The sequence below is a fragment of the Balaenoptera musculus genome, chromosome X (assembly GCF_009873245.2).
Source record: "Balaenoptera musculus isolate JJ_BM4_2016_0621 chromosome X, mBalMus1.pri.v3, whole genome shotgun sequence".
NCBI classification, from domain to species: Eukaryota; Metazoa; Chordata; class Mammalia; order Artiodactyla; family Balaenopteridae; genus Balaenoptera; species Balaenoptera musculus.
The window spans coordinates 28282452-28304634 of record NC_045806.1 but is presented as its reverse complement, the minus strand read 5'-3'; the positions used below and the strand labels follow the sequence as shown (position 1 = coordinate 28304634).

Genomic DNA, 22183 nt, shown 5'->3' with positions numbered 1-22183 from the left:
AGGTTCAAGGATAGAATATTTGAGATGATATATTTAAGCAGGCAAACTAAAAGCAACCTGAGTTGGTGCAGGCGGGAGTAGGGGGAGGGATAGTTAGGTGTGATTATAGAACTTCCTCACAAGAGTACTGGAACACAGATGATTTATTTTAAAAAACTTTGAGGGACTTCCCTGGTGGCACAGTGGTTAAGAATCTGCCTGCGAATGCAGGGGACACGGGTTCGAGCCCTGGTCTGGGAAGATCCCACATGCCCCAGAGCAACTAAGCCCATGCGCCACAACTACTGAGCCTGCACTCTAGAGCTCGCGAGCCACAACTACTGAGCCCTGCACCCCACAACTACTGAAGCCCGGGTGCCTAGAGCCCGTGCTCTGCAACAAAGACAAGCCACTGCTATGATAAGCCCGCGCACTGCAACGAAGAGTAGCCCCTGCTCGCCGCAACTAGAGAAAGCCCGCGCACAGCAACGAAGACACAACACAGCCCAAAATAAAATAAATAAATAAATAAATTTATTTAGGAGAAAAAAAAAACTGAGGAAGGTGCTCATGTTCAACAGTGTCAAATGCTGTAATGGAATTGAAGAGGGTGCCATTGGGGGAGAAGCACTGGGTGTGATGTTTTAGAGGTCGACTTGGAAGCTTTGAGAAGGCTGTTTCCATAGAGGGTGGGAAACAAAAACGATTGCGTAGGTTAAAGGTTGAAGACGGCAAATTGGAAGCAGTAAAGTGGAGTAATCTATTCAGAAGTTCAGTGATGAAAACAAGGAGGAGATGGAATAATAGACTGGAGAGTGATAGTATTGGACAGGTGTGTTTTGGATTGGGAGAGATTTAAGCACTTTTTTTTTTAATTCTATTTTTGGCTGCATTGGGTGTTCGTTGCTGTGCGAGGGCTTTCTCTAGTTGCAGCGAGTGGGGGCTACTCTTTGTGCGGTGCACGAGCTTTTCATTATGGTGGCTTGTTGAGGAACACTAGCTCTAGGCACATGGGCTTCAGTAGTTGCGGCGCGTGGGCTCAGTAGTCGTGGCTCGTGGGCTCTAGAGCGCAGGCTCAGTAGTTGTGGCACACGGGCTTAGTTGCTCTGTGGCATGTGGGATCTTCCCGGACCAGGGCTCGAACCCATGTCCCCTGCATTGGCAGGTGGATTCTTAACCACTGTGCCACCAGGGAAGCCCTGAGCAAGGGTTTTGATATACTCTGCAGTAGTATACTATGTGGTAGGAATCTATAGTACACTATGTATACTGTACTATGTGCTATATGTAATATGTGGTATAAATGTATAGTCCTTGCTATTGTGGAAAAACGGGGACATACAAAATTGACATTAACATTCATGATGCATCTTCAGTAACAAGTTTTTGTTCCATTAATATTTAACTAATACAATTCCATTTTTAGTAAGCAATTATTATTAGTATTGATTCCTGCTTAATCCTTTTCAGTGCCTTTAAGTCTCAGTGTGTTTCCTCCCTTTATTAAGAAATAATCTTTATTTAGAGAAGAGCTGGCACCTATCCTTCTCAAACTCTTCCAAAATATTGCAGAGGGAGGAACAGTCCCCGACTCATTCTACGAGGCCACCATCACCCTGATACCAAAACCAGACAAAGATGTCACAAAGAAAGAAAACCACAGGCCAATATCACTGATGAACATAGATGCAAAAATCCTCAACAAAATACTAGCAAACAGAATCCAACAGCACATTAAAAGGATCATACACCATGATCAAGTGGGGTTATTCCAGGAATGCAAGGATTCTTCAATATACGCAAATTAATCAACGTGATACATCATATTAACAAATTGAAGGAGAAAAACCATATGATCATCTCAATAGATGCAGAGAAAGCTTTCGACAAAATTCAACACCCATTTATGATAAAAGCCCTGCAGAAAGTAGGCATAGAGGGAACTTTCCTCAACATAATAAAGGCCATATATGACAAACCCACAGCCAACATTGTCCTCAATGGTGAAAAACTGAAACCATTTCCACTAAGATCAGGAACAAGAGAAGGTTGCCCACTCTCACCACTGTTATTCAACATAGATTTGGAAGTGTTAGCCACAGCAATCAGAGAAAAAAAAGAAATAAAAGGAATCCAAATCGGAAAAGAAGAAGTAAAGCTGTCACTGTTTGCAGATGACATGATACTATACATAGAGAATCCTAAAGATGCTACCAGAAAACTACTAGAGATAATCAATGAATTTGGTAAAGTAGCAGGATACAAAATTAATGCACAGAAATCTCTTGCATTCCTATACACTAATGATGAACAATCTGAAAGTGAAATTAAGAAAACACTCCCATTTACCATTGCAACAAAAAGAATAAAATATCTAGGAATAAACCTACCTCAGGAGACAAAAGACCTGTATGCAGAAAATTATAAGACACTGATGAAAGAAATTAAAGATGATACAAATAGATGGAGAGATATAACATGTTCTTGGATTGGAAGAATCAACATTGTGAAAATGACTATACTACCCAAAGCAATCTACAGATTCAATGCAATCCCTATCAAACTACCACTGGCATTTTTCACAGAACTAGAACAAAAAATTTCACAATTTGTATGGAGACACAAAAGACCCCGAATAGCCAAAGCAATCGTGAGAACGAAAAATGGAGCTGGGGGAATCAGGCTCCCTGACTTCAGACTATATTACAAAGCTACAGTAATCAAGACCATTTGGTACTGGCACAAAAACAGAAACATAGATCAATGGAACAGGATAGAAAGCCCAGAGATAAACCCACGCACATATGGTCACCTTATCTTTGATAAAGGAGGCAAGCATATACAGTAGAGAAAAGACAGCCTCTTCAATAAGTGGTGCTGGGAAAACTGTACAGGTACATGTAAAAGTATGAAATTAGAACACTCCCTGACACCATACACAAAAATAAACTCAAAATGGATTAAAGACCTAAGTGTAAGGCCAGACACTATCAAACTCTTAGAGGAAAACATAGGCAGAACACTCTATGACATAAATCACAGCAAGATCCTTTTTGACCCAGCTCCTAGAGAAATGGAAATAAGAACACAAATAAACAAATGGGACCTAATGAAACTTCAAAGCTTTTGCACAGCAAAGGAAACCATAAACAAGACCAAAAGACAACCCTCAGAATGGGAGAAAATATTTGCAAATGAAGCAACTGACAAAGGATTAATCTCCAAGATTTACAAGCAGCTCATGCAGCTCAATAACAAAAAAACAAACAACCCAATCCAAAAATGGGCAGAAGACCTAAATAAACATTTCTCCAAAGAAGATATACAGATTGCCAACAGACACATGAAAGAATGCTCAACATCATTAATCATTAGAGAAATGCAAATCAAAACTACAATGAGATATCATCTCACACCGGTCAGAATGGCCATCATCAAAAAATCTACAAACAATAAATGCTGGAGAGGGTGTGGAGAAAAGAGAACACTCTTGCACTGTTGGTGGGAATGTAAATTAATACAGCCACTATGGAGAACAGTATGGAGGTTCCTTAAAAAACTAAAAATAGAACTACCATATGACCCAGCAATCCCACTACTGGGTATATACCCTGAGAAAACCATAGGTCAAAAAGTGTCATGTACCACAATGTTCATTGCAGCTCTATTTACAATAGCCAGGACCTGGAAGCAACGTAAATGTCCATCGACAGATGAATGGATAAAGAAGATGTGGCACATATATACAATGGAATATTACTCAGCCATAAAAAGAAATGAAATGGAGGTATTTGTAATGAGGTGGATGGAGTTAGAGTCTGTCATACAGAGTGAAGTAAGTCAGAAAGAGAAAAACAAGTACAGTATGCTAACACATATATATGGAATCTAAGGAAAAAAAAAAAAGGTCATGAAGAACCTAGTGGCAAGACGGGAATAAAGACACAGACCTACTAGAGAATGGACTTGAGGATATGGGGGAGGGGGAGGGGTAAGATGTGACAGGGTGAGAGAGTGGCGTGGACATATATACACTACCAAATGTAAAATAGCTAGCTAGTGGGAAGCAGCTGCATAGCACAGGGAGATCAGCTCCTTGCTTTGTGACCACCTAGAGGGGTGGGATAGGGAGGGTGGGAGGGAGGGAGACGCAAGAGGGAAGAGATATGGGGACATATGTATATGTATAACTGATTCACTTTGTTATAAAGCAGAAACTAACACACCATTGTAAAGCAATTATACTCTAATAAAGATGTAAATTAAAAAAAAAAGAATAGAAAAAAAGTGGAATATGCAGTCACAAATGTTATTTTGATAAAGATGAACACTTTACAAAATTGAAGAGCATTATTGTAAGGTTCAGGAAGAGTCATACAGGAGATGAGATTTGAGCTGGAACTTAAAGGCGAATATGATTTAAATATGTTTGGGAAAGTATTTTTGTTGTTGTTGTTGTTTTAATATGTTGGTAGCGGAGAAATAAACAAGTAGGAAGGTGAAAGATGAAAATTGATTATTTGTAGGTTTCCAAAGCTGTGAGAGAGAGAATAGAGGAAAACATCTGAGACCACTACATGTTAGGGTATGAATTTGGGACTGTATTCTAAGAGTAAAATCACTGAAGTTTATTGCATGTTAGAGTAAAATACCTGTTATAAACGTGGCAACTACGCTCAAGTTGGATTGAAGCAAGCAAAAGATAGAGAAGAGGGAATCAATTTGGGGAGCATGTCATTAACCTCATTTTTGTGTTGTTTTAGCACAGAGTTTCTCAGAGTGTCACTCCTGACATTTGGGGCCTGATCATTTTTTTGTGGAGGGGGAGTGGGTGGTGGTAGTACTTATGCTGCTGTTGAGCTGTGCAGTGTAGAATGTTTAGCAGCATTCCTGGCGTCTACCCACTAGATGTCCTAGATGTCAGTAGCACCCTCTACCCCCAGCAGTGATGATCAAAACTGCCTCCAGATATTGTCAAATGTCCCCAAGAGGGCAAAACAGCTCCTGGTTGAGAGCCAGTGGTTTAGGGTGATGTCACTAGGAATGAAAAAGAAGAGGTGAATGTGAAATAAATTGTAAAGTATGTTGTTTGCTGGACAGCTTTCAACCAAATTGTTGAAGGTAAAAGAGCAAGTCATTTCAATAATAATAAAAGGGTTTTTTTTTTAAACTAATACACACATATGTCTTTATGACATGTATTTTCTACGTCAGACTCACTTGGGACTCTGTTTTGCATTCCTACTCATGTTTTCCATCGCCTCATTTTATAATATATATATATATACCCTTAAATTCTTTTATAGTATCTTCCCTAAATCAGGAGTGATTCCTCCTAGCTTGTAGCCCACCCTGACTTTTGAGTCTTTTACTTTAAGATGTGAAAAGAAATATTAGTACAACAAGAGATAAAAAACTTGTCAAAAGGTTTCACACCTTTTATTTCTTTCAAATACAGTGAGCCTTTATACACTCTTCTCAGTTCTCTAAACCTTAAGATTAAGAGCTTTAATTGTTAATGAGACCCTGAAGTATATACCTTGAAGCATGCACACTCTTGTTAGGAGCCGATGATAAAACTGAAGAACTGCCTGTTGCCTTCAGCTGACTAATCTACCTGCACCAACAGGGCAGAGGACTGCTCTGGTCTTTTATTACTTGGCTTGAGGCAGAGGGCAGAATTTGTGGCTGTTAATGAAATCTATCCAGAGTCTTCCCAGGGCTTAATATCATTTGCATTTCCCTTATAAATGTCAAAAAGGCCTTAAACAAAGGATCTCTTTCCTTGAAGAGAACAGGTAAGGATGTCTGTTTTAGAATCCAAGCAACCTGGTTTTAAATACCAGATCAGCCAGTAACCTTTGTGACCTTTGGGATGTTATTTAATTTTTCTGTTCCCGTTTCCTCATCCTACTATTTTCTGTCATCTTGAACTGGTGTGGTGAAAAATGATATAATGCACGTTAAGTGCTTAGCAAATTGACTGACACAAAGTGCCCAGTAAATAATGGCAGCTGTTGTTATTGCTATTAGAGATGTAGCTATTGTTGTTGTGATGGTTGTTTTAATATTGCCATACAGCAGGCCGTAATTTTTCCTAAATCCTCATTAGGGCTCAACTTTGAACTGAATTTCAGGCACAAGCAATATTAAAAATTACCTATTTAATGATATCATTAGATTGTCATGTACAGTGTTGCATGATGGATTAACTCCTCATAAATCACTTCTGTAATCATTTTTCATACTTTGAATAATACCCTGGTTTACATGTTGTATCTCAGAGGAAACACAGCAGAAATGTGGCAAGAATGTTTCCAGATATAAATCCTGGTTCCTCTGAACTGTTCTTCTGTTATTTAGTAAAAGAACCACTTGGTTATCCCTCCATGATCCTTTAGCTTTCAAATAATCTTTCACTGAAGGATAAAAAAGATTATAGAATACACCCAAAAATTCACCATCCATGCATTGTCTTAGACTGTGTAAAAAAGAAGTGTGACACATTTAAAGGAGCTAAGTGACAAAACTTTCAAAAGTTCTTGAAGCATTTATACATTCAAGAACAGTAAAACTGTTTTTATCCAGGTTAAAACTCGTATCACATTTTAAGGTTAAATTTGGGGAAGTTGCCAAAATAGATCAGTTTCAACAGAAATATAAAAGTACTCAGTGATAGATTGTGCCCTCTGGAAACATCCCAGCTATTTTTCTAAGAGCTTTGTGGTTTGCTGGATTGCTGGTTTCACTACCTATGTGTTGCCATTTGATGACTTATCTCAGTTTGAATTGCCAAAGTCATGCTTCTAAAAATACACACAGCTCATTCAACTGTGTTTCCTCATAAAAATCATTTGCCATTTCAGCGAACATTGGTCCCCAAATATAGGCATTGCAGAGCATTTCTTGGAAACTAGAATGTGCTTAGCATTTTATATGCATCATTACATATAATCTTTTCAACAGTCCTATGGAGATATATTATTATTTTCTTTGTTTTACAGATGGGGAAACTGAGACACAGAGAGGTTGAATAACTTATCCCAGGTCAGCTAGATAGTAAACTGGTTTTTAAAAAATATTTATGTATGGAGTCATGTCAAGCCTATCACTCTCTGTTTTATTATGACAATTTCTATCACTAGAAATGAGTTTCCAGACATTTGTCCTGGACATTGCAGGACTGACACATATACTTATTTGTCTTCCCCCATTACTTTACTCTTCCGCTGTCTACTCCTTCACCTTTATGCATTAGCAACATCTTCAAGGAACACAGGTGACAATATCTAGTAATTCTTCATGCAAAAGTGTAGTAATTAAGCCTTTGAAGTATGTAGGTAATGTTGAATAAATTTTAGTGTTCTTAATTTTGAAAACAACCAGAATTGTTTCATCCATCCATTGTTACGCCTCTCATCTGAATCATTATTTGCCCAATGTACTGCAAACATAAACTACTTTTATAAAGACAGAAATTAAAATAAGATCAAAGCATAGGAAAAAAAATTATTTCCAGTTGATCATACTAGCATCTCCATTCATGAAATGATTGGCGTCTCTTTCTTATGCATAGATATTTTTCTATAAGAAGCAAAGATCAAGTTTCCTAGAAAATTTTCTTTGCCATAATATGTATGAACTAGCCACAAGCTGAAGTGAAATATGTAATACTATGACAATGAATACATATTTTGGGAAACTAAAACCAAAAGCATAAGCCTATGTGTCCTTGTTGGTTTCCAAATTCTCTTTCAAAGATGGACAAAAAAATAAATAAAAAGAATATGTGTTTTTCCAAGGGTTTTATTGCAAATGTGGAATTCAAGCAAATTTCTTCTTTCATGGGTTTACCTGAAATTCTAGAACCATTTCCAGTTTTGTTCCATGAGCTATAAATTTTTTTTTCCATCTTGATTCAGAACATATATACATATACATTTATACATAGACACACATATATATACATATCTGAAACAAAAATTCACAAAAGAATCTAGTCCTTAATATAAATTACACAGACTGGTATTTTTATTCTATTTAATTTAAAATAGAATATTCCTGGTCATGACCCACTAAAATGATTTCATGAATCACTGATGGATCATGACTTACAAATTTGAAAAACAGTGGTCTAGACAGAGAAAAAATTACTCAGAGTCTAGCTGACAATTTTGACCATAATCATGTATATATGTAGAGCTGATTTATGGATATAAATAATGATTAATTGAGATATTTATGTAATTTTACATAGCTTATTCATGTTTGAATTTACCTTTAATATAGCTGTCTTTGCAAAGTTTTTGTTTTATGAACATCCTCAGACAAAACTTTTATATTCAGAATTTATGAGTGCTAGATGGCATGTCCTTGAGTATAAAGATTTGCCTTCTAAAATTTTCTCCAAAAATTCAAGCCTCTGTAAATATCAGTAAATCATGAGCTGCTTACTTTTTTAATCCAAATTGTACAGTAGTAAAATATAGTATTGTGTTACTTGAGTAATAGTGTTGTTTACAATTTACCATTTGCAAAAGATTATTTGAACTCAAGATTGTTAATAATTTTTAGAACTTTTAAATAGGAACTAGATTGAGGTTCAGGTTCAGAAAGGTTTGATTTAATTGATGCTTGCTCTTAGAAGTTTCCTGGGTCATTTTTTCTGTAGGAATTATCTGGCCCTTGAAATCTGGACAGTGACTTAAGAAGGTAACTTTGGAGCAGGTTGTGTTTCAAAATGGTTCTTATGTGTAGAAGAATCGAATAATAATTAATAGCTATCGCCTACTCTATTGGGTTCTTGCACAAGATCAGGCATTCTGCCAAACACTTTATATACTCTCCTTTAATTCTTATGGCAATCTTAGGAAAGTATTATTGTTCTCATTTTACATAGGAGGAAGCTGAGGCTAATGATGGGGCTAAGTAACTTTCCCAGGGTGACAAGATTCAAACACTGATTGTTTGCCTCCAAAGCCCCTGGGTTTTATAACCACTTTTTATTGTACATGATAAATGTCCCATCTCTTCTCACCCATAACCCAGGGAAGGCAAAATATCCAGGAGTGGACTGTACTTTTTTTCCACCTACATACAGGGCTGGCTAGCAATTTGTACAGCCCAGTGAAAAATGAAATACGGAGCCCCTTGTTCAAAAATGCAGGAAGGAAAGTGCTGTTAAAATTACTAAAATATAAAGCTGTTTACTTTATTCTATGGTCTTTCTCTCAACTTGCCATTGTGTTTTCTATTTGCTATTTGACATCATACTGAATAAAGAAAATTAAAATTTTAAAGTATTAGCATGAGTTTTACTGCCTATTGTTATATTGTGCAATTGCAGTTGTAAATGCAAATATAAGATCGTTTAACTCAAGCAGAATCACCAGCATTGCACAATTTGTATTTCAGAGCCTGTGCATGCATATGTATTTCATTCTTAACATGGAAACATTGTACAACTAAGCTGTTTTTATTTCACTTCTTGATAGATGTAAGTTCTACCCATGTCCTGTGCCTTCAGCTTACTGATGAGTTAAGGAAGGAGTGAAAGGAAAGGAACCATCTTGCCCTATCTTTCCCTTTCTTTCTCTGTCGTCAGTTTCAGCCTAAATGGTTGGCTAATACAGGAAAGAAATACGAGTAAGAAAGGATATGATAGGGTTCTTTGATTGTTCATGTTTTCTTAGGATTGCCTTCTTTCTGCATTGGAAGCAAGTTCCCGTTCAAACAGAAAGCATGACTTCCTGGGGCTGTCAATGCCCCTCTCATTCAGTCATAGTTACCTTCCGCTCACTTTGAGTCTGCTCAGCTCCCACATGTCATGGGTCCACCAGAATTCTAGGCTCATGGGACATCAGAAACACTATATGCAAATGGGGCAAACACACCTATTGCACTTATCTCCTCTGCTCACATGCATACTTCATCACCCCATTGGACTTCACTTACAAAACCCAAGTTCAAAGATAAAAGTATTAAGAATTTTAAGACGGCACTGTCAAAAAGCAGATAATACAAGCAAGGGGTCGTTCTGAGTCTTGGGCACCATAAAACTGCTCAGGTTGCCCAACCATGAAGCTGGTTCTGTCTACACACATCTCCCAGGCTATGTTTTTGTGACTTTTTTCCTCTTAATGATGACTTTTATATTTATTATTTATAGTATTTAGGGGTAGAGAGAAGGGATACACCATGAAACTTGTTCTAACCCCTCAGACCTTCAGAACTTGCCTTGACCTTGGGAAGGGCCAATGCGACTAGCCCTCTTGGGGCATTTATGCTCTGTTTGAGATACTGGAGTTGGGTGATTTTGACTTAACAGGATGACATATTTCTGCCAGTTCTCTAGAAATAGATTAAGAGTGCATCATTTGATAAAAATATTATACCAAAGACTGCCACTATGCTTTTTCATCCTAAAGGACTTAATAGAGAAATTTATCATATTAAAGTTTCAAAATTGGAGCATTTATCAGAAGAGCACAATTAAGTTGGTGCTAGCAGCTCAGTGGGATAAGGCCCAGAATTGCTGGGGACTGGAAATTCAAGGCAGGCATGGCAGGGAAGAACCATCAAAAGGATGAATTTTTCTCTAGGTCATGAACCCTGCCCCCCCCCCACCCCAAGTAGCTTCTGGTTGTTCTACAATGCCGTTTGTTTCCTTTGCAAAGTCCTGTTTGTTAGGGCCCAGTGCTTGCCTGCTCTCTTTATAGGGTGTTCAGAAGATTCCTCTCCAAATATTTCTCCAATATTTTTGCTCTGACTACTTCAACTATTTGCCTGTGTCCCTCACCTCAGCAGGAAACCCTCTTGAGTGTGGTCCTTCTCAGGATTTCTAAAGCCCAGCAACCTGCCATGAGTGCAGTTGGCCTAAAGAAAAATTTATGCAGATTTTCTTATTTGTTCAAATTTTTGCTGTTGATAATTGCCTTCAGGTTAAATCAGCAGGCACATAGCTTATCCCAAGAGCTCTCTCCCATCACTTGGTAGTACTGGTCCCATAGCTCCTGAATCTCTGCAAATACACAGCCAGGTTTAGAGGTCAATATTCCATCCTAGAAGCTACTGTCAGCTCTACAGGTGATTCTCTTGAGGTCTCCATTACTTGGCTTGAGGTGGTGGAAGGTATGGACGTGCATCGCACTCCAGGGGAATCCTTTCTCACCAGATTTCTCCAGTCTCCTTGTTTCCTCTTACACACCTTTGAGCTAGGCAGTGGATTAAGGGTGGTGGGACAGTTTTGTGGTCCCTTCTTAGCAACTCCTTCATAGGTGGCCTGGATCTTCTCTTTAGAATTATGAACACTTTGTTACCATTGTTCTCAGCTTTAGGATCCAAGGAGAAATTACAAGACAACTGTTGGGAATCTCAGTTAACATCCTGCTAAATAAATCTGGTAGCAAATACTTCATATTTTGCTTTGCCTAAGATAATGTCTTGTTATTTAAACCATGGCCTTCTGGAAATAAAAGCTTAACTCACAGAAGTCATTATACTGTTAGAAATTTCAGATGTGTGAATGAGGTTCTTTCTTTTTAAATTTTACCTTTCCCCCACTTATTTTCATACTGATAACTTTTCTGGTCTGTGAATTTTCAGAAATATTTTATTAGGGGCTCTTGGGAAGAGATGTTTCCTTTAATGTTATTGCAAAAGTTATATAAATATAATACCAATAATGTATATGTAAAGGATTGAAAATATGAACTAAAAAAGTTTACCTATGGATGAAAATCCATGGCATTTAAAATACAACATGAAGAGATGATGTACTAATTCACTCTTTATAGTAATCTAGAAGAGCTTTAATAAAATATTAATTTGAAGTGGATTCCAACTGCCATTTGAGAATTTGTGTGTATATTTGTGAGGATGTTAAAATGCACGCTCGTTATTGTATGTTTCTGCTGTTCGTGTCTCTGATAATGCAAGTGGACATTTCTAGCATTTTAAATATTTCATTCGATTTATCATTTAATGTACTGGAACAGTCTGCCAAGATACTAATTGTGTAACACCCAATTTGTTTTATTGTTCAGCGTTTGGAAGCTCCTGAAGACAAGTCATTGGGCAGTTCATTGATGGAGACTGAAGTAAACCTGGACAGTTACCAGACAGCTTTAGAAGAAGTACTCTCATGGCTTCTTTCAGCTGAGGACACATTGCAAGCACAAGGAGAGATTTCTAATGATGTAGAAGAAGTGAAAGAACAATTTCATACTCATGAGGTAAAGCAAAACATCGATTAATGGGGATCTCCCTAGTGGTCCAGTGGCTAAGACTCCCGGGTTCGATCCCTAGTCAGGGAACTAGATCCCACATGCTGCAACTGAGAGATCACATGCCGCAACTAAAGATCCTGCATGCTGCAACTGAAAAAGATCCTGCGAGCCACAGCTAAGACTTGGTGCAGCCAAATAAATAAATAAATAAATAAATTTTTTTAAAAAACATTGATTAATGAAACAAGGCATATGACTTATGATAAGTCTCTCTGTTTTCCTCAATTACTCTATAAGATCCTTGTATTTTGATAATTTAGTGTTTATTTTGAGAAGGAAACAAGATAAACATTCATGTGTTTGGCATTCCAGTAGCCAGCTTTGGAAGTTGTTCTTTGGAGAGTAACACTTGAAGATGCTGAGATTAGATTCTGCCAAAGACTCATATAGGAATATGAAAGGCCAACTCCCTTCTCTTGGATCAAGGTCAATGCTGAGATAGAACTTACACTCCAGAGTACCTGTGGGGTATCAGGCTGAACTACCCTCAGTGGGAGACTTTTCCTGAGATGACACACTTACTTGGCTTCCTCCCCTCCCCAGTCCTGTTTCCTGCTTCTTTGGCTCCCTTGTAGATCTCCCCTGAGATCTCCTCCTTAATAAATCACTAGCACATAAGTCCTGATCTCAGGGTCTGCTTCTGCAGAAGGTGACCTAAGCTAGTAATTTTCCTTAATTCATATTAAAAACAGTATTAAGTTTTCTTAAAAATTAAAATACTTTTACTGGGAATAAAGTTTAAATGGGCTACAAATTTAAAATTGCAAAAAAAAAAGAAAAAAAAAGATTCAAAACCATAATGATTTCCCTACAGTGTCAACTCTTATCACCTTCTTTCTTTGTCAGGGGTACATGATGGATTTGACATCCCATCAGGGACGGGTTGGCAATGTTCTCCAATTGGGAAGTCAGCTGATTGGGACAGGGAAATTATCAGAAGATGAAGAAACTGAAGTTCAAGAACAAATGAATCTCCTAAATTCAAGATGGGAATGCCTCAGGGTAGCTAGCATGGAAAAACAAAGCAAGTAAGTCTGTTTTTAATTTCTAACAGTAGCAAGTTTTAGAATCTTACTATTATTTTTATGCAGTTTCTTGTTTAAGTTAGGATTCTCAGTTCTTTCCTAAAGTATGCAGCTCTTCTTCAGGGGGCATTTTGGTTAGATTTTCATGTCTGTTGTATTTTGGTTTTCACTTTTGTAATCAAAGTGGAGATATTGGGGAGAAGAACCACTATCCACAGAACTATACTTTAAAGGTTCCTAAAGTTGTTGTCATAGTTAATATTTTCCAAGTTTTCTCCAAAAATTAAAATGTGAATATAGAAGATGTGAAGTTTACACAGGAAATCATGCACATAAAATCACATATTAGGTACAGTTGACAGGAAACTTCTCTTCTGAAGGAAAAGCTCTTAAAATATTAGTTTTTCATATGTTTATGGAAATCCTCTGAAAAAAGTTTCTCCTGTGTTTGGAAATCCTTCTTCAAGTACTTGCATGATTGTGAATTATCTTAAAAATATATATTGACTTAATCAAAAAAGAATTTTTGAGACATTTCTGAAAATGGCATATTTCTTATAAAGGTAACAAGTAGATCTCATCATTTTGAATGTGTTGCTTTGATTTATATTGTTAGGTGTGTGTATTCATGTAGAGCCTATTGAGACAAGATAGATTTATTTTTAAATGAAAAGAAATGAAGTGCCAACTGTGGATTTGAATACATTAAGCTAAAGAAATTGTCCAAGTGCCTTAAGTTTACTTAGCTATTATTTATGAAGATTAAAACCTTTAAAATAGGACCAAAGAAACTCATTAGATATGCTGGGAGGATTGTTATTCCAGTACTAAATTATAGTGTGACAATAGGGAGGGGAAAAACACATTTTTAAGCTCGTGTATTTTGGAAGAATAAATAAAGCATATATAAGATCGAATTTTCATGAATATTGGTATTCTAAACCTGGAGATACTAGTCTGTGCATGTTGACTTTTTCCCCAACTGTGATCATTTCGACGATTGCAACTAACCCCAGATATGAGAATTATAATAGCCATATTATAACTATTAAGTCTCCCCCCCCCATGCCCAAGGCTCAACTAGTTTATACCACCCATTTATCATTATAAATCATAAGATATAGAGCCTCCTACTTGTGGTCATATGCCAACATTCTTCAGGTTGCAACTTTTGTTTGCACCCGTTTGTGCAACTTAAACAGAGCAACCTCAGATAAAATTTGAAAGTCTTTAAAATCCGACCTCCTCCTTTACTGCCTTTCCCATAGTGGCACCACCCTCTTTTCCTTCGTGCATTCTGTTTTGCCATCCTCTTCTGGAGGTTAAATACCTCCATCGTTCCTCACTCTCTTTTTTCAATAGGACTAACAATATGGGATTAATTATTCATACTAACAATTAATTAATTGCAGCTTGAGACTGAGTTGAGAAAAGGTGAATTCAGCCTAAAATTAAAATCCCAAGTTTTTAATCTGTTATTATAACATTTAAAAATAGGTTAATTTTTTAAAATTCCCTTGTTAAAGAGATATCTACCATTAGGTGGTGGCTGACAGCACACACACACATACATGGATGACCATGTACACACACATATGTGTGTAATTTCCTCACCCCCATCCTGCTGGAGGATGCAAAACCTGAAATGGCAATATCACTGAGCTAAGATTGACATCAAAGTATAGTTTGTCCTTAGGGAGGTTTGGGGGACTTTGGTTTGTATTTAAGCTTTTAGAATGATTAGCAAGAAGGTAAGGGCAGCCTCTTAGCTGGCATAGCTTTTGCTAAAACATAATAGAGTTTTTAAAATGAGACATTAATACGGAACAGCTTGTAGCACATAGACTTGTCTGGACAGTTTGTTGAGATACACATACACTTAAAGCATTATTTAAGCCAAGCAAATTCAGAAATTTCTTGGGAGTTTGTAAATAACAGTAAGTTTCACATACCACCTTCACTAACTTTGTGGGTTTTCATGTGTAAAATTCTAAATGAGGTAAGCCATTATGCAAACTATGGAGGACCTGGCTTTTGATAGATGTTTTTAGAGGAATTGAAAGCTGATTATAACAATAGGATGTTGTCAGTATTTAAAAAATATAATTTGAGGTTTTATTTAATGCTTTAGTACATTGCTACCTGTTCAGTTTCTACTATCATGGCCATGTTGATGATTAGCTTCAATTTGGAGCATTGCCTATTGTTTCCAAACATATGACTACTTAGGAGTAGGAAGGCATAGTAAATTGCTAACAAACAAAAAATGGATTAGTCCACACCTTTCAGCTTGCTCCCACAAAGAAAGATAGGGTATGGATAGACCCAGTCAGAAGCCATTATCCCTGCCTAAGCATAGATTTAGGGTGAGAGGAATGATAATTAAGGTTTCTCTAGGCCTATGAGATATAACCAAAGACAGCTAGAATTCTTAAGTTGTTGTCTTATCACAAAAGTAAAAAAATTGGCTGGGAATACAGATAAACTGATAACTAAAATCTATGAATATTTACACTTGTAAGTTATAAGTATTATCTACCAACATATCTATGAACAGTAATCAAATTACATTCAATATATAGTCATTGTGATATATATATAACTATATATGTAACAGTGTGTGTGTATATATATATATATAATACTATCTACATCTGTATCTATCTATATACACACAAATATTAATAAATATTAATGGACTGCCTCAAAATATCAGTTACATTTCAAGGCGCTGGGGATACAGTAATGAACACAAGAGGCAAGGTTCCAGAAGCTCTAGAGAGTCTGACATCCAGTAAAATTAAAACACACACACACACACACACACACACACACACGCACACACACACACACACACACACAGACATGAAAAATATCAGATAGGAATACGTTTTTTGAGGAGATTAAAAGGTAATGTGATAGAGTTTGAGGGGCTAATTTAGCCTTTGTGACCCAGGAATGTTATTTCTGGGGCGGTGCCATTTAATTTGAAATTTGAATGATAAGAAGGAGCCACCATTTGCAGATCAGGAGGAAGTACACTTCAGACAGAGGGAACAGCCAATGCAAAAGCCCTAAAATAGGGACAGTCTGGCTTGATAGAGGAACCAAAAGGCCAGCATGGCTGGAGAGTTGCAGGAGGGAAGATTAGATAGCTGAAGTATGAGATGGGGTTGAAATATAAGTAGGGGTCTTGTCATGTATTGCAGTGTCAGGGTAAAATCAAGGGCTTTGAGTTCTAGCATAAGTACAAGAAAAAGCCATCAAAAGGTTTTAAGTAGGGGAAAAACAGGTAAAGAAAATATCGGTAATACCACTAGAAGAAGACAGGGCAGTTATAATCAGTGCCATAGCCCAGGTAAGAGATGCTAGTATCTTATGCCAGGAGGTGGTCGTAATAATACATGCATGTATTCTACTATCTTAGCCCAGTCATTAATTTATAAACCATTCCTGCTGTATTTATTTTCTTTTTTTGCCGTTCTAACAGTCAAGATATATTTTTTCCTCTGGAAATAGGCATCCTTGCCTCATACATACAGATGGCTACCTTTATACAGGTTGTATCTAGGAAATGCCGTTTATCCCACAAACCGTTAACAATTATCAAACAAAACAGGAAATTTTAAAAATACAGAGGTAACAAAATGCTCTGATTTCCAACTTATGCTAAATCTACTCTAATTTGCCTAAGGGATAAGGTCTCCCTTTCTCAAACACCTATTTATGTGAACTGGGCGACACACTTTCCCTCTGTGGTCCTCAGTTACTGATTTCTGGAACAGTGGCAGTTCCACAGAACCTGGCACACCTCTAAAAGATACTGGCCAGGATAGGGTATGAAAAGTAGATTGTGAATGCAAAGTTATTACGAAACGTAAAGAATTATCATCATTATAAATAAGATGACTAGCTGTGGGTTAATTGTTTTAACCATACTGTATAACTATGCCTCATATATATTTTTTGCTCTTTTTTTCCTCCAGCCTGTTCTAATTGCCTTGCTCATTTTTTTCCCCAACGGATTTGTTTGTGGGTGTTTTCTGTGGGGGCAAGGGAACATGAGCAGTGTGATAAAAATTGCGTTTGAAGTTATAATTTTATTATTGAAACATTTAAAAATATTTCTTGCAAAGGAATGTAAGTAAAAACATAAATATGTAGATGCTTCTTCCTTTCTTCCTCCGTTTTATTCTATTCTCATTTGATTCTTTCCTTATTAATTTCTTTCCTCTTCAATTCTGATATCTTCGTGGACATGAATTGATAATGAAGCAAAGGCTCATATAATAAAGAACTTTGTTAAGATATCTCTAGCCACACACTACCTTGACATAAACATGCTGCTGTTGGTCAGTTACCAATCTTTAACAATGTTTATGAGATTGAAATGAAAGAACTAAGTGCCATTGATTGCATAATTAAAATAAAATAATTAAGACAAGACAGTATCTGTTGACATGCTCGAGCTGGAAACCTTCAGAAGAGTAGGCAAAATGATTTTTGTTTTGTTTCGTTTTTATGCTGCAGAATACCCTTTGGGTGGTGGGAGGTGAGGGAGAGAGAAGAAAAAGACAAAACTTCCCTCTGTGGAAGTACAAGAAGACTACTGGCGTAGGGACAACAGAAGATTTTCTTCTCTATGAATAAGCTAATTAATTTGATTGAAAAATGCAACCTGCAGAGAGCAAAAGAGATTTACTGACATTTCTACAAGGACTCATAAAGATAAGCACAGCAAGTTCCATCAACTTCTCTGATAATTGTGGTTAGGACATGCAGGGGGAAACTAAAACCTTTGTGATGGTGAGGGAAAAACAAATGAAGGTAAGTCAGTAAGGAGGCCGAGTGAAGTTATGTTCTGGTTTGCATCAGCAGGAGGAGAGATATGAATAGTCTCTGGGTGAAAATACAAGCCATAACATGGGAAATAATTGTGAATCACCATCAACACTTTGGCTGGAGAGAAAAATATGTCTAACAACTCTGGCTCATCTTTGTTTTTTCTCTCTCTCTTTCAAATGTCTGTTCCAACCTGGAAATGAGATAACATATGTGAGAGTGAATAGAGCAAAAGAGTTGCTGAACAAATGGGTGGGTTGTTTTCTCCCAAGTGAAGTGACTAACATATTGCACATGTGAATATCTGAATGAATGGATGAATAAATGAAATAATTTCTTAAGTAGTTCTAATCTGTTAAATGAATTTGTTGCAGTGAACTTTTTAACAGTGTGTAATCTTAGACTCACTTGTCATTTTATATCATGGTTTCATTAATACATTTTTTTCTTCTAATCATGTTAAAATAAGAATTCCTTGCAGATCAAGGTGGTTCAGGAACCACTAGCAACAACATCACCTGAGACGTAGTCAAAAATGCAGAATCTCAGCCCTCATGCAACAGAATCAGAATCTGTAATTTTACAAGAGCTCAGGTGATTCCTAAGCACCCGATTTTTCTATCAACCGAGGTGGGCCAAACATATTAACTACTTTCTCAGAAGCTCCAAAAATGGTGCTGGTGATGTCACGTTCAGTCCTCAAATGTTGACATGGAATAGCAAGATTCTTGTGAAAGAATATACAATAGAGACAATGTGAGAGTATTGACAATTCATTATTGGCCTAATAAGGAGCAGTTATAACGTACAGTAAGTTGATCAGGTTTAAATCGATATGGCCGGCCATGACAATCTTTTCTGTAAACAACACACAGTTAAAATGTGGACAGAGGGTGAGGGCCCGGGTTCAGTCCCTGGTCGGGGAGCTAAAATCCCACAAGCCACGTGGTATGGCCAAAAAAAAAAATGTGGACACAACTTGTTCTGATAATATAAAGTATGTGACTCTCATAGTTTAAATTATAAATAGGAAAGCCAAATCTCTGGAATTCAGAGAAATGAGAGTCGAGAGTAGCATTTTTTGGAACACTGCTTTTTCAGAAAAATAAATAATGATAATTAGAAAATTAAGCTCAATCATTCATTCATCCGTCTAACTAACAATTCTTACCTCCTGTGTTCCCTGCACCGTTTTAGATACTGGGGAAATATCAGTGGACAGAACAGACTAAATCCCTCTCTTATTGAGCATGCCTTGTTCGTGGGAGGAGACAGACAATTAAAAAATATGTAAAATATGTATATCATAGCAGATGGCATTAAATGATGAAAAGGGGGGAAAAAGGCAGGGGATAGATTTAGAGAGTGAAACGTTGTGTTACTGTGGGTACGTGGTCAGTTAGGGAAGGCCTCCCTGATGAGGTAATATTTAAGAAGAGGCCTAAACAAAGGGAGGGAACGGCCATGCCAATAGCTGTGCCAAAGGGAAGCAAATGGCAAGATCCCAAGGCAGGAGTGAGCTCGGCATGTTTGAGAAACAATGTGTCAGGTAAAGTGTTGCTATTCTCATTTATGGCTAGAAAACTGATTCAAATTAAATCAGTGGACTGTCTCAACAGGAGCAGATTTAATGGAAGTTGACGTTTTTATAATCTTAATTCTGGTATTTCTGATTGGAAAAGTGTATACATTTTTGTACTATATCGTCTTATGTCTGATTGATAAGTGATATTATTTATGCATTCAAGAAATATTTATCGTATGTCTAGGGTATGCCAGATATTATATAGTGACATAATTTTTGAAGTTGAGAGTGGGTTTCTATTGCATAAATTAATATGATCTTAGAGTGTCAACATACCCCATTTTTACTAGAGATAATTTAAACAGACTTCCAATCGTATTTAAGAGTCATCTTTGGTTTGTGATGACATCTGAGAGTTTCTTCACCCACTTTGTAAGTATTTAATCAGGAAGATTGAATTGAGTGTTGCCATGGTGTATTTGCCACAAGAATCTATTGCATCCAGCCATGCAGCTTCTTTATTATTTTACTGTTACTATTTTGAATTTATGCTGTCAAAATGCAAATGAATTTGTTTGCATTTTGAACTTTAATATTGCTCTGGATAGTTGAAGAATCTCAGTAATTAAACTGTTGTTAAGCTATATGGATGGAGGAATAAAATAGCATCAAAATCTAAGTGGGAAGGAAAGTTTGGTTTGATTTTGTTCTCAGAGACATTAAACACTAGTTCACTTTTGAGATTTATTATAAAAACCCCCGGTAGTCCTACGTGATGTATGCCCCTCTTCCTTTCCAGTTGAGGGAAGTGGCTGAGGTAGCATCATCCCCCGGCCCTTGCTTCTCTGTGGTCACTGGGAAAGTGGCCCCATTCATGGCTACTTTAGTCTTGGGGGATTGCTAGGTGCTTCATGTGACAGAGCTCCCTTTTGGAGGTGAGGTGGCAGAAATCAGGACCCAGGAATGGCTCAAGTTGGGGCCCCAATAAGTGACCCTCCACACCTTAAGCTGGTTTACCAACATCATCCTCAGGATATGGGTGAGCCAGGACCACATGGGCCTCCTCTTTACTCAGAGGTACTGGGCAAATAAGAAGACAGACATTCCTGGAACTCATTTGTTAATTCAGTAAATCCCAATACAATCCAAAAAAAGAAAAATACAGTGGTGCATTTTTGTTTCACAGAGTCCTTCTTGAACACAGTACTGTTTTTCATACTCCATTCAGTGGAAAAATAAATACTAATACACGTTTGATTTTGAGGGAGGATCGATAGTTTCATTTCTGTTGTTGGAAGAGAAACTTTGCAGGTGAGTTCTTTCTAAAATATTTATTGTGAGGCTGTAGAATAAAAACTGTGGCCTCCACGACCAGGTTGCAGGGTATGATAGAATGGTAAGTGTGAGAATTAGTGGGAGCTTTCGAAAAATGTGCCTGACCTGTTCTCCTTGCTTTCTTCCCTGGCCCAAGATGTCAGTGTACCGATTGGTGGGAGTGGTGGTGTTGTAGAGAAGAGGATGGACATATTTGTTTTGGGGAAAAAAAAGAAACTCTTCATATGATTCTGTTAGACCGTTGCCTCACTTCATTCTCCAATGGAAACTCCTACTATACTAGTGCCTAAGATTTAGAGACAGAAGACCACTGTCCAGTGTCAGGCTTTGCAGCTGGGTCTTTTAAGGTGTGGTTAGGACTTGGAGGGAAGAGGATGGCCTTTTTGAGGCAAGGAGGTACAGGGGAGCAGGAGGGATTAAGCGCCTGCACAGATTCTGGTGATAGACTTTAAGAAATTTAGTATGGGAACTGGCAGAAATTGGTGGTGAAGGTGGTGACAGTAAAGGTGGTCAAGTAGAGGTGACAGTGATGGTGAAAGTCTTATGCATTTGGGGGTCATTACTTTATTGGATTCTTAGTTTTAAGCCTTATGTTTCACAGGGCATTCAGTGACCTTTGATAAATGTTCTAAACCTTGAGAGTTGAAAAATACTGATGTGCTTTTTATGGCCCATTCATTACTGCCGGACAACAGAAACCCTTTATGTATTTGTACATATGTGACCGAAACTTTTCTTGAATTTATCAATATTGTTTTTCTATTTTAAAGCAATGTTTGCTTTTTTTGCCTGGAATATATCAGATTTTCTGATTCTTACATTTAATGAAACATTATAAATGTTTAAAATGTCTGGTCATTCATTTTACTTTGTCACCATATGTTTGATGGGAACCGGTCTCAAAGTGTATGGTGGTTTCTGTCATTAACGTAAACCTCATAATGTCCCCTTGTTTTGGTGAGAAGAAAGAGTAAAATTATCTATTAATGACAAAAATCTAGAAAATCCCAGTAAATGACCTTCTTTCTTCTTCTATTTTTCCTTCTTGATAATCACTGACATAAATGAAATGAGGAATAGATATAAAAGTTATCTCTAAAAAAGTATCATTAGTACAGGTAATATAGCATAATGGTGAAGCAGACCCCAGGGCCACAATACCTGATTCCCACTTTCCCACCTCCCTTTGC

General features: G+C 37.2%; 1 protein-coding gene across 1 annotated transcript in view; it reads left to right on the top strand.

Annotated features, from left to right (window-relative positions):
• The window catches only part of LOC118889001 (dystrophin), a 1535792-nt gene that overhangs the window by 185774 nt on the left and 1327835 nt on the right, over nt 1-22183 (top strand). Inside the window, exons 6-7 of the mRNA XM_036840547.1 lie at nt 12024-12212; nt 13113-13294. Coding sequence (XP_036696442.1) covers nt 12024-12212; nt 13113-13294 — 371 coding nt within the window. The remainder of the gene's footprint in view (nt 1-12023; nt 12213-13112; nt 13295-22183) is intronic.